Raw genomic sequence first — 13897 nt, forward strand, 5'->3', positions numbered from 1 at the left:
GTCAGCACACTAATTGTTCTTGGAGGGTAGCGGGGATGGACTCGCTCAGATTCAATCTGCAATGTCACGCCATTCTGCAGATGCATTTAAGGCTGCCCTTGTCCATGGGAGTAGGGTTAATAAACAATATGCAGAGATGGTCAAGAACCAGGAAGACTTGAGTCTTGCCCTGCCTTGATTAGAAGCTTTTCATTAGGAACTTTCCTGCCACTATATATTCAAATTACTAAATGGAGGCATCCATCCCTCCTTCATGACACATCTAATGAATCAGCTTGATGCCTAGATGGAAAAATAAGCACTGTACCAGTCACTCGGTTGTGTTAACTAAATTCCCTGCAAGTCAGAGCCATGAATTATGTGCCACGGATATCTAAGTTCAAGACAGGCTGATAGTGCTTGGAGTTTAACTTTTGCTACAATTACCGGGCGAGGTGGTAAAATAGATAGGGCCAAGCTTGGTGCCATTCTTGGATGGGAGATTATCCAAAAACAACAGGGCATAAACTCTCCAATATTGCACGAAGGGAAGCTGGGGCACAGATAATCCACAGTTACTCCTGTTTCGTTCGAGAATGCATTACGTGATTGTTTTCTACAGCAGATTTACCTTCATAATTAAGCTTTGCCTAGGCCAACATCAGTCTGCGTGCCCTGCGTTCATGTTGATGGAGCAATGTGAGTGAGGAGCCTAGGGAGAAACTGTTAGGAAGCGGGCTTCAGGCAGGATGATGAGAATAGCACTGCTCACAGTAAGCACCAAAGAAGGCACTGTGAGATCCAGATGAAAATCGAACAGAGCTTCAGAGAACACCAGATCATGGGAGATACTGCTACTCTGCTGATGATAGCTTATGCATCCCAAGTAATATCTGCTTGCTTTGGGAAAGGACTGGGCTTAAAGGCCTCAATACCATCTTTTGGTTTTGACTGAAAGATTTTTGTTCTGTCAGAGAAATTCCGTTTTATACTTCTAGGAAATTCTATTGGTCTCTCCTCCACAATTACCCTTTGCAAAACTAAAAGTGAGCTGTATTTCAAAAGCAACCTAAGAGCTCATGAATGGCTTTGAAATTCCTTTTTCAAGAAAGGTAAATAGTTTGAAAAGGCAGAAAAACAGATTCCAGAATGGCCCCAGGAGTCTTTGGAAGTCCTCTAACCCACACCAACACCTAATGGGACTGGAGGTAACGTTTGCAGCGGGGAGCCTTAGGATGCTGTCAAGACCCAGAACTGGCCCTGCTGAAAGGCAATTCCAGGAGTTTACATACACATTATCCTGTACACCTTCAGGTCACTTAAAATGATAAATCTTTGAAAATAGTCTCTACACTAGAGGAAATGTAGTGGCCTTGAACCCACAGTCTTGCATGTTCTTCCACCTACTTCTGCTCTGCTCATCTCTCTGCCTTCACCCCCACGCTTGCTCTTGGTGAATGTATCATCTTTTAGTAAAAGTCACTTTTAGTACCAGATTTCATTTTAAAATGTTAAGGTCGCCTTAAAAAAACCAGAAGTTGGCGACAATAACCATAAGAAAGATGAAAAATACATATCCAAATAATTTATGTGAGGATTTGATACCTACCGACCACAACACACACACATACAAAATCCCAATGGAAAAGACTTTCATGCTGTAGATTACTAGCACGTTGGGAGTACTTAAAGGAAAGGATGGTGTTGCTTTTGCAAAAATTACCAACCGAGCCTAGCAGCAAACGTAATTATACCCCTAAAACAACTATTTCTTTGCTGAAAGAGGGGAGATGTATATTATACAGAGGTAACCTAAAACAACTATTTCTTTACTGAAAGAGGGGAGATGTTGTATGTTATACAGAGGTTAATACTTATTACAATTGTTGATTGTCTGCGTTGAGGTGTGGCGTAGTGGAATGCGTATGAGGACAGGTATATGGTCACTCCCGTAGTTTGTTTAGGTCCATACCATCTCCTAGAAAACCCACAGGCATGAGGGCTTCACGGACAAATGTCCTCATTGTTTGGCTGCCCTAGCCAACACAACAAATAAAGTGAGCAGCAAGTATAATGACTAGTGCCAAATAAGTCAATAAATTGTTTATGAATTTGAAAAATTAGTCTATAATCCCAGCAAGGGAGTTGCCACATCTCCAAGGGCACTGTTGAGATTAAGATCTGTAAAGAGGGCCTTGGGAGAACACTAAAACGTGCACGCTGGAGATTTTTACTGGGCTAATTAAGCCACAGCAAAACCTCAAGGGTGGAAGTGGCCCCCGTGGACACTGTCTGGATTCCCAGGGGCTCTACAATCACTGCGTAAAGCTTTGCATCACGCCCAGGATTTATTTAGAGAATGGAGAAGGTCTTCTATTCCAGAATCACAGAATTTCAGAGCTAGAACAAAGCTCTGTGTTTAATCTTATTACTTTACAGGTGAGCAAAGTGGAGCCCAAGGAGGCAGGTGTTGCCAAGAGCAGAGGTGTTCCTCCTACCATACCCTATCATCTCATCGCTGTTCTTCTCCTCTGGAACCCAAGACTCCAGAATCCCGGAGCTGTTCCAGACTGGTGTCGCTTTTACAGCCACACTTGGGGCAGAGGAATCACCTTCTCTTTTTCAAACCAGTTTTGCATTGACTCTTTGTCCCAATTCTGATGAGAACTCCCTGTTTGCTCATTTGTTTGTTTTCCTATTTAGGGTCAGTAGGAAATGATGCAATAGTTGGGCTACTGATAGCAGCCACAAGGTAACTTTTACTTGGCTCTATAAATGAATAAAAGCAAACGCTCATACAGCACTTAGTTTGTGCAATATATTCATGCATATTCATTTAATTCTCACCTAACCTAACTCTGTGAGGTAGGTGCTATTATTTTTCACATTTTCTAGATAAGGAAATTAAGGCACACAGAGGGTAAGGCACTTACCAAGGTTTCACTGCTAGAAAGTGGCAGAACTGGGATTTGATCCCAGGGGCTCGTTCCAGAACCCATTCTCTGAAGTTCTGCACAACGATTAGTCCAGGACCACTGAAACTGGAAAGACTCCCTAAAGAATTCCCTTTTAGGATTTCAAGATGATGCTTTTATATAAAATTTATATTAAATTTATATAAATTTATATAAAATTATATCTACTTGTAAATGAACATTTCGTTTTCTTCCTTAGAATAATTTAGAGACCAGAGCCTTCTTGCTTTAGTCATTTTTACAGACTCAGGCCCAAGACTAAGGCTGTGTCTTCATGACGTCAGATACTCTGATATTTTATCTACAAAAACACTGAAAACATCTGGACAGCATGGTGGATCTGCCCATTTTTTTATTTGGCTGGATATGTCCTGTAGACACATTCAGATTTGCCAGAATACTTGCCAAGAGTCTCATAAATTGGTCTCATAGGATCATTTTTAACCAATAAGTGCTACTGAGATGCTACTTAAGAAATTCGGCTTCTGAGGATAATCTTTTGGGGCAATCAAAACAGTGCCATCGGGCGTGTGTGTGTGTGAGGTACAATCACCAAACTGTGGTGTGGCTGCCCACACCTGGACTTCTGCCCCATTGTCCAGGAACTGTAACTGTCCGTCAGGAAAACACAGTCATGCCGGAAGCACATTACAGAAGGGCAGGGAAAGCGATCAGGGGCAGTCCACTTACTGTATGAGATTAGACTTTTAAAAAGGATTAGAGCTCCTTAATCTGGAGAGATGAAGATTAAGAGGGAGTAATGATCAAAGTCTATAAAATCAGAAAGGAAATGGAGAATATGGCCACAGTCCTGGTCACAAATCCCGGGATATTGTAACAAGGGATATCCCTTTGGAGTTCCAGGGAAATCACTTTAAGAGCCATAAAAAGAAGATACTATTTTCACAGCAGGTAATAAATTTAGAGAATTATTATCTTGAGGAGTGGTATATTCTGAGAATGGAGTCAGGTTTAAAGGAGGTTTAAATAAACCCATGGGTGATAAAACCATAATGATCTAATAATGGGAGGTTAGGAGTGTTCTGAGGACATCCTGAGTCTTTTGAAAATGATTCAATCAATGACAGGCACCGGCCTCTCCCAAAGTGCTCCCTGCTCAGGGCCGGGTCTGGGCAGTCCGCTGATCTGACCGCCTCTCTCCGCAGTTTGTCAGTTAGATTGTTCCTAATATTCAGAACGGGGTTCAGCGACCGGAGCACTCTGGAAGCTGGCGCAATACAGCAACTCATTCCTCGGAGGAATCTGAAATGCTTACCAGGGTCTTTGTCCTGGGATTCTGAATTAGAATTCAGGGCGATCAGCTGCCCATGATTCCCATAAAAATATAATCTTACTCCTTTAGGTAGACCTTAAGACTAAAATCTGTGTTTTACTCAAAGAGAGAGACATTTAAAACACCTTATGTTGCAGGGGTTGGGGGATAAAAACTGGTTGGACTCTCTATTGGGGAAGCCACTCATGATACGCTAACACAGATCAATTAATTCAAATTTAAGGGGAAATTAAACATACCAATTATGTAGTACCCATCACAGCCCACGATATTAAGCTCTGAAATTTACTGCAGTTAATGTAGAAACCAGCACATCTTAAAAGCTGTAGCTCTGTTAAATATACAGAATAAAACTTCTGAGAAATGTTTTAGCTCATTTCCAAAATAGCCAGGTGTTAATCACTTGAAATATCTAATAACAGGTCATTGTTGGGGGCTGGGAAGGTTATGAGAGCAGAAGGAGGGAGCAGGGGACTTTGGTAGGGGGTTGAGTGGAGATTGAAGATTCCATTCAGAGAAAAGGAACCTTCAGACGACTATAACATGCACAGCGAGGCATGAAGAATCTTCTCTGTATGCGCATTTTAGACTGCTTTCTGAAAATTGGTAAAATGTGGTAATGTGCAGAAGCAAATAAAGGAGCCAAGGAGAGGGAAGGGGTGGCGAGAGGTGGGTATGGAGGAGAAAGGAATACATTCTAGGAAGCAATATCTAATAACTCCAAATTCTAACCCTATCTGCCATCATACACTGGGAGTAATCGCTTGGTATCTTTTCAAATTGCAAGTTTGAAAACGTCAGTCCTCATGTGGGGCAGCTATTCAAAGTCACTATTCATTTGGGGGATGGAAAAGGAGGACGTGGGTACCAGGGTGAGGATGGGTTAAGGCGTAGAGTCACCTTGTTTCACAGCATAGACTTTTGGGTGATTTGGGCAAGAAACCCGGGACATCTGGAGTTCAGAAGTCGAGGAAAATGGGGAAGAAGCAGGAAGATGAATACATGATCATCAGCTACACAAAAGAACGGAGCAAAAAGAAGCCTGGATTTGGGCACTCGCGTCTGGCAAGGAGGCCGGCAGCAGGGCTAATGAAGCATTTGTGGTGTGGGACGTTTGCCAGCGCAACAAAGAAGATGTGCTTGGGCTCTGCAGATGTGCCAGGGCCCCCAGAGCAAAATAATGACATAATCACCATCAGTGTCACAGACCAGACTATACACAAGGTGACAGGGGAGGGGGGGCTGTAATACACACACAGGGAGGACTCGCCATGGCCCATGGCGGCTGCTGCCCTGAGGCCTGGGATGCAGGCAGAACTCCCTCCCTATCCAGCTCCAGCTTGATCTTAAATCCTAAGGTGTGGCTTGTCCCCACCGTGGGTGGATGTTTTTCATCCAATCCCAGCTACGCCTGATGAGGCAACAGAAATCTGAAAAGCTTAAGAGAGATGTGGACTGGTTGGAAAAGGCTGAATAAAGAGAAGCAGGGGGAGAAATAGAAGCAGAGAGTTTGGAGTCAAATTCCCTGTCTTCTGCAAAGTTCTCTGCTCAAAATTTCACGAACCTGACCCTGGCCATATGACCTGAGGTATAAATATTATCACGGATGTCAATGTTTCATGCCGTAAAGAAAATGCAGGAAATATTTGGGGGAACCTGAAGGGGGACACAAATTAACCATAAATGGTCCCTCTCAGAGGGAGCGCAAAGGTGACACAAAGGCAGGAGGAAGCCGCCCCTGCCCATTTTAAACAAGGTCTCTCAGCCGGCCTCGTCACCTGCCTATGGCTCCTGCTCGCCAAGGTGGGTGTGTTAGTACAGCTGTCTGGCTTTTAAGTGACTTTTGTCAGTTTGAAAGTGAAAGTCTGTTTGAGGAGCTGAAAGAACAATAGCCCAGAGCCCGGAAGAAGAGCTTGCAGCACAAAGGACTTAGACTACACTAGTGTCCCTTTTCATTGCTTCTAATGAAAGATTCATAAGAATAACTTTAATTTTTTATGACCCCCTTTTTGGTATGACTATATTAGTTGTGTCAACTTCCATATACAGGTTCTCTTTGAATACCGAAAGGTCTGTTGTGAAAGTGTTTCCAAAGAGCCCCAGGGACAGAACTGATGCTGGCCATCCTATAGGTCCCCTCCTCCAGAAGAAACTGCCCGGCAGCCCCAAAGTGGCTGTGAACAGTGCGGTGAAGTGATCTTCGACCTTTTTAATGCGCTGGTTCAACTGCTCCTTGGAAGAACGATTATATTTGTTTTTCTTGGCTTCACTCTATTTAACAGGAACAGTAGTATAATAATCATTAATCGCTCTCCTTTTCCTTTACTTCTCAAATAGCTGTCTCCACATTGCATCTTTATTTTGTGTCTCAGCCAGAAGGGGGGAGGCGGGGAGATTGTATTTGCTTTATGCCATGTTACCAAATAGCGCTGAAGATTGGCTTAAGGTAATCGATGAAGGTGAAAGAATATTTTTAAACTAATTTTACGAATCAAAGTCCTATGGTTCACCAAAAAGAATGTTCGCAAAAATACTTATTCTTGCAAATTTATACTGAGGTAGTTAAAAGAAATGAGTGAATGATTGCTAAATTTTCTGCCCCATGGCTGATAAAGATCCAAAGAGGTGAAGGAAAAGAAAATCCTGAAAGGGGGTGGAATAAGGAAATTTGATTTAAAATGTTATCTGGCATGTGAAAAGGGATCACCAACTTTTGAACCAGCTTTGCTTCGCTAAATGAGTTTGTTTAATCTAGACGAAATAAACAGGCTCGTTTTCAAAAGGTTGTTAGAACTTCTTCAGACGTTTAATCCAGGATGGGCTGAACACAATGATAACATCCCACTGAATGCCCCAACCACCACCAGCGGCTCTCAGCAGAAAACTTGCTCCCTTTCTCCTATTGATAACCCTTTGTGGGCCGAAGAGAAAGAGCCGAGGCAAGGAGAACTGAATCTCAGACAATAGACATCACTCCACACACTGTCTCTGAACTTTCCCCATGTCTGAAGGACAATTAATTATGAAGGCCTTAGGGGTAGGTCGAAGCAAGGGAAAACCCACTGCCGTCCCAGCACCGCGGCTGCCACCTCTGTGTTTGCTAAATGGCTTCGCCTGTTGGGGTACAGCCACCAAGAGAGCCAACAGATCATGGGGGGGGGAGGGGAGAGAGGAAAGCAAAAGATTTTTTTGTGTGTGCGCCTGCCCTTGTATAATTCTATTCTCACTGTGAACTCATCCATACACAAAACACAAGGACAATTTTTTTTTTTTTAAAGAGAGAAAAGCCACAGGGTAGGTTGCAACAGAAACGGCCTCTCAGTGGTGTGTTAAAAAGGATGGTCTTTTCACCAAATCATTTCACAGAGGCAAAACAGACAAACACAAAGAGTTGAGACTTTTTCTCCGACATTAAATGGAGTAACTGATAAGGTCAGACATATGATACCTAAAGACACGAATCTGTGAACTCTTGAAGTCAAAGGGCCTCTCTGTGCCGAGGAACAATCTTTCAAAGGAAATAGATCATAGAACTCCACAGAATCCGCTTTAAACTTTATGAAGCAGGAGGAGAAAAAGCTCTAAGTAGGGAAGCTTGACAGAAGAGCCTTGAACTATTTTCTGAAGGAAAGATGAGACCCTCCCTAGGCTGCCACAAAACATCTTTTTTTTTTCTAAAGGCTCCTCTGAACTTTGATATGTGCCAAGACACTGCCATTGAAAGCTGTATAATTATGTGCTATAGCCACTGTAGAAAACGCTTTGTTCACCCCAACAAAGGACAATAAGCAAAGTAAAGCGACATTACACTGTATCTTTTTCTTTAAGAATGTTGAGAAAGGTCATGGAATGCTATAACTAATAAAGCTGTTGAGTAAGGAGGTTTTAAAGTTGATCTTACTGTGCTTGAATGTAACCCAATGACAAAAAAGACACAGGGAGCTAAAAATGCAATGACATTACCAAATAGATGATAAATCAATGGGCCCACTTCATTATACTGATCAACACCTTGAATCCCAAAAGGACAGTGGTGCAAAAATGAAGCTCTGTGCATGCACACAATTCTACCTCTGCCCCACCCCCAACCCTCCAACCCCACTTCCAAACCTGGTGTCTTTACCGCTCTCTCCTTCAAATTTCAGGCAATCATTCTGTACAAGGAATATGTTCCCAGACAGCCATGTGTGTACATATATTTAGAGAACATTCATTTAGTCTGTTAAAAGATCAATTTGGCTTGTCAGTGGTGGGACTGGCAAGGAAAGAAATGATAAGGGCTTCTTTTCCTCCTCACCACCCACCAAGAGTGTGTTGTGCGATCATTTAACTGGCTCAGCGGCTTTGAGGCCAAAAGACTCCAACAGCAGTAAAAGGTTTTCACTCGCATGCCAGTTTTCCAAATGATCACTCATATTTAAGTATCTATTTGGAGCAGAGGGAAGCGCTTCCTAATCCACCTGTCCTCATTTTTCTTTAAAGAGATGACAACGCGAATGAAAGATTTCCAAAGAGATTAAATCTTCTTACACGTGTGTTGTGTTGAAAGCAGGAGTGGGTTGGGAATGGGGGTGAGAATGTATTCACGGTGGAGAGAATGTATTCAGTACGCGTATTTAAGTGTGCATGACTTTAGGTGGGTGTTGGGGGTCGAGTGGATGTGAGAGGTGCTGCTTTTTTATTTTTTCTCTTTCCAAGACAGAAGACAGCAAACACTGAAGGAGGTCTGCCGAGTACCCTTCTTGCCAGTCATGTGACACCTAGAAAAAAGTCAAACCCACAGGCTCTCGGATGAAGCACCTCCCTGGCAAGATATTAATAACTTAAGAAATGACATTTACAAGCCTGCTAATCAATGAATGAAGTTCCCCATTCTATTTATTTCTAAGCCTTCCAGCCAAAAGCCTTGGTCTTTAGTGAGGGCAAGGAAGGTTAGTCACCCTTACTGGGAATTTGGACTCTGCCTACAGATAAATGGCTAGCCACTGATGGGCTTATGAAGGATGCCTGGCTGACCACAGTTGTGGGGAGAGCTACCTCATGGCACTCAAGAAGGAGAAAGAGTGCTCAATTTGGCCTTGGAAATTGACAGTGATCATTCCTTCTTTCTTGCCACAGTTGTGAGGGAAACAAAAAAACAATAAAATCCAACTCATATGTCCCTAAAGTCAGAAGTATCAACCTGCATGAAGGTGTCTGCTGCATTCTCTCCTTAATTTACATGCAAGACCATCCCCAAACCCCTACTCTTTGGATCATCCTTCCTTTCCTAGCTGCTCCACATAAAATGACCTTGTTAGACTCCATAACGCAGTCAAACAAGGGTGGTATGTCTTTTGGCTCCTTAAGTAGCACAATTAATCTTAGGGAGTTACGCGGGTTGGTTGCCCTAGTTGGGTTCTTTGCAAAAATGTGTAAACCAGCCTCGGAAATTGACAGTGATCATTGCCTCCTTTCCCTGCCACAGTTGTGAAGGAAACAAAAAAGCAATACAATCCAACTCCTATGCCCCTGAAGTCAGAAGTATCAGTATGATTTAAAAACTGGGAAGGAATCCCAAACCTCCTTTCCCTCCCCATAAAAAAAATTTTGGAAGCTCTTCAAAGTGGAAGTGAGAATGAAGCATGGCAATATATACCATAACACCTGGAAAGACAAATTTATTGTTGCCAATCTCATTAAACGTGAGAAGTAAAAGTGAAAGATGCAGCCTGTAATTGAACACCCCTCTCCTGCACACCTTCACAAACTCATGTTCAGAAGCGAGACGTCCCACTCCATGGGATATAGCTAACTTTATTCCCCTTAACACAAACAAAAAGTGTAGTTCATGTTTTTCCCCACTTTGGTGTCTTCTTCCACATCCCCTGGGTCTTCTCAAGCTCTCACCACCCTAAGTCTGAATGCTGTGCCAAGAATCTTGGCAATTGTGTAAACTGATACAAAAGGCAGAACAAGTTCTCCTGTCACTCAGAAGGTCCTGACTCATAAAGGCCAGGAAATGCAGGGTCTACAAGAGGAGAGAGATTCAAGCCACTCCCTCTTTGCTAGTGATAAACCTTCCCCATCTGCTTTATTTTCCTGTAGGCCAGGGGTCAGCAACCACTCTAGCCTTGAGAGCCATCAGCAGCAGGGGCTGGAGGGGGATGGTGCTAAGCAATGACAGAGGTGCCACCAGCAAGCTGTGACAGAGCAGAGATGGAGCAGAAAGCTGCAAAAAGACAAGCAGTTAGAGAAAAGAAAGAAGGAAGAAGAAAGTTATAGCGAAGGAGGGCAAGTATCAGCCTGATTCTCTCTTGCTCTACCTGTCCTCACTCATTTAGAATTACTTTAAAAACAGTATAAATCTTTAGGCAAACTGAAGTTTTTCTTGTTATTAATATCCATATCACTATTATTGCTCACATTAAATAATATTGATAAAACACTTACAAGAGTTCCCAGGACAGAGTAAACAGTCAATAAATGTTAGCTATTTTATTATTGCTACAAACAACTGATGGAGAAATTTAGAAACATAATCCATAAGATGTATGATTATTTGACCAGCTAATACTCAGTTGGGTTCACATATGCCTTTGAATTGACTGGATCTTTGAGCATCATACAGACATAACTTCAGAGACTCTCTACCATGCTCCATCTCTGCTTAAAAATTGAAAAAGAAAGAAGGTGTACAGTTCTATACTTTGCCATCCTCTCCACTTGCTCATATGAGACTGCAGATTCATTTTACTTCATCTTAGGCGAAACTTAAATACAAAAGTCAAGCAGTGCACACACTATCAGTGGAGATATTCAGCTTGAGGTGCCAGGTCCACTGTTGGCTCACAGCCATGGCCCACACTGGTAAAGCTACAACGATAAGACCAGTGGCTTTTTAAGCATCTCACTTAAGCACTGACCTCCACGCACAAAGGCATAGAAAAGAACGGATCATCTTATCTGAAGCTTTTGTTAGCAAATGTACCAAACCGAGAGGCTAAATTAAAAGCTATTTAGTGATATTAGGGTCATATGTAGCAGTGGGCAGGTGTATGTGCGTATATATGTGTAAGCGTGGGAGTCGAGGGGGCAGGGCAGAATCCATGCTCTTGCTTCTTTCTTACCGCTTTTCCAGAAAGAGCCTGGTTTTTACTGAAGGAGGAATAAGACCCAGAATAGACCAATAACTTGTCAGAAGTCACATGAGAAGCGACAAAATTGTTCCCAGGGCCCCATACTCCTTGCACTGAAGCAGTCTTAAAATAGACACTGGAGATAAAGGAGAGGTGGCCTGGCTAGAAGTGGATATGATTCACAAAGAGAGAAATATCAGATGTTAATCATATTAAAGGAGGATTTAGATGATGCTAAATGGAGCAGCTTGTTGGGTCCCTCTTGATGCCAGCCATCCCGTTTGTGCCACTTGTGCCGTAAGAGATTAAATCTCAACCAGGTAAGGTTTAAACAACCCTTAAAATCCTAATGTGCACTGTAAGGATTTGTTCTCTCCAGTATGTTACGCAGCGAAAATGCAGAACTCATCCCATGAACCTTGGGCGATTCTTTTATGAAGCTTCATCCATGTGGCCAAATGAATATTTGTCATAATAAACTGCAGATAGTTCCCTAGCACATAGGCGAATTCTGTTTGCGTAAAGTTAGAGCAATCGACTTGCCAGAAAGAGGGAGAAAGAGAAATGAAGCTCTGAATAAGATTTCTTTAAAATGTTTAGCCACAGTTATATTCTTCAGCTTTAAAAGAAATCTGGTAGAGTGTTCTGCCAATACAGTAAACCAGTGCTCTGTTACAAGAGAGACTTCAAAACAGCGAAGCAGTACAAGAAGGATCCCCACTTTTAATGCATTCAACCAAAGAAAAACTAGGTTTATAACATGTTTGGCAAGAAAAAATATTTTGGTCTTGGATAGCAAAGATAAATTGGTGGCTTGCAGTATAACCATTCAAAACTTTCAAGGAAAAACCATGACTTCCCCATTGCTAAGCTTCCACATTCACTTCTTTATAAGCCACCATAACTGATCCGCCCTGCTAAGAACAATGGGAGAACGGCCCAAAAAGGGATGAGCAAGCAGGAAGGGCAGTGGGGATCAGGTCCTTTTATTGACAAGGCCCGATCAAGGTGCCCCTTTTCCTTTCGAAGTTGAGAACTTCTTGGGCATTTCTGGGTACCTATCTATGTGAGGAAAGTGAGGATATTAACACAAGCTCCCTGCATGAGCAGATGTGGGAGAAAAAATTCCTATCCTTGAGATGATAACACAAGAAAAGGACCAACTTTGTCAAGCCACAGCCCATCTACTCTCATCATCAGGGGGTTCAGCCTGCAGAACTCTTGCTATATTCCCACCTCCAACTATTGTTGCTTCAGCCAGCAGGGCTCAGCAAAATGCCTTTGTGAGTACTGGGAGATTTGCTAGTGTTGTCTCACAGAGAGTCATCAGGTTGCAATGAAAAATGTTTGCTGAGGCACCACATTAGCCAGTAAAGAAATGCCTTACTCATAGCCACACTTCTCTCATTGTTGCATGGATATTGCTTTCTGGGAATCGTCTACACTGCTTGGTGTGTATCTAGAATGTGCACATTGTAGATATATGTAAGTGTGTACAAGAGTGCATGAACAAGGAGCAGTGTGCTTGCGAAGCTACACATAAGTGAAATAAACACGCAAGTCTCTCCTCCAAAAAAGAACAAAAATGGAACAAAATAAAAGATGTTGATGGCTCTCTTGTAATAGGTACTTGGTAGATTTTCATACCATTTCTTCCATAAAAGAAACAAATGCTGATTAAAGTTAGAACCATGGAATCACTCCCTGATCAACATTTCTAGACTGTTTTAGAAAACAACATTTGCAGTTACCACTGCACATAGCATATGTCAGCTCAAAAGACATGCCAGAACCTAAGTAGGAAAATGGCCTATTGGAGCAGGGAACTCTTCTCTGGAAAGGGAATCGCTCTGTGTGCGTTCCTTGCTGCCATTTTCTTGGGATTCTCCAGTTCCCTTGTCTGTGGCCAAACGTGAGCAGCAGAGTCGGTCATGGGAAAGGATAAGGAAGTGGGGCAGCTTCCCAGGACTGACGGGAACCACGGGCAGCTCCTCATTGCTGCTCTGCCTCCTACTCTACTGGGGGATGCATCTGTGAGTTACCAAGGCAAAAACAGATTTGGGGGGCATTTCTAAAGAAAATAAATTTTTTTTAAAAAAAGGGAGATGACCGAAAAATAAAGAGGAGTTCCTACCTCAAAGTCATTTGCTTTATTGTAGTGCATGTTCAGAGCCCTGTACAGCTCACAGTCTCTGGTTATGGACAGCTCTTCAGTACTGGTGACTCCATCGTTGATGGCTTGACGTGCGTACTTCTCCATCTGAATGTAGTAAAACTCACGGAAATTGCTGAACCACTTGATGAGCTGAGAGGTAATGCATCTGTTGAACTGTTAAATCGAAGCATTAAAAAGGATGAGAACATTGCCATTTTCTTCATTCATTCTTTAAACATTTGAAGCATTTTTAAAGTTCCCCTTGCCTCTTTACTTGGAAAGGTATGTTTTTAATTCCACTAAAATGGTGGCAAGAGAGGTGAGAGCAAGGATATACTTACAGGATATTATAAAATCTATCAACAGTGGAAATCAC

General features: G+C 42.5%; 1 protein-coding gene across 9 annotated transcripts in view; it reads right to left on the reverse strand.

Annotated features, from left to right (window-relative positions):
• The window catches only part of PROX1 (prospero homeobox 1), a 56655-nt gene that overhangs the window by 15102 nt on the left and 27656 nt on the right, over window positions 1-13897 (reverse strand). For all 9 annotated transcript variants that reach the window (XM_070266694.1, XM_001488456.6, XM_070266692.1 and 6 more), the window contains one exon: window positions 13501-13695. In XM_070266694.1, coding sequence (XP_070122795.1) covers window positions 13501-13695 — 195 coding nt within the window. The remainder of the gene's footprint in view (window positions 1-13500; window positions 13696-13897) is intronic.

This window comes from Equus caballus, chromosome 5, assembly GCF_041296265.1.
Source record: "Equus caballus isolate H_3958 breed thoroughbred chromosome 5, TB-T2T, whole genome shotgun sequence".
In the NCBI taxonomy this organism is placed as follows: Eukaryota; Metazoa; Chordata; class Mammalia; order Perissodactyla; family Equidae; genus Equus; species Equus caballus.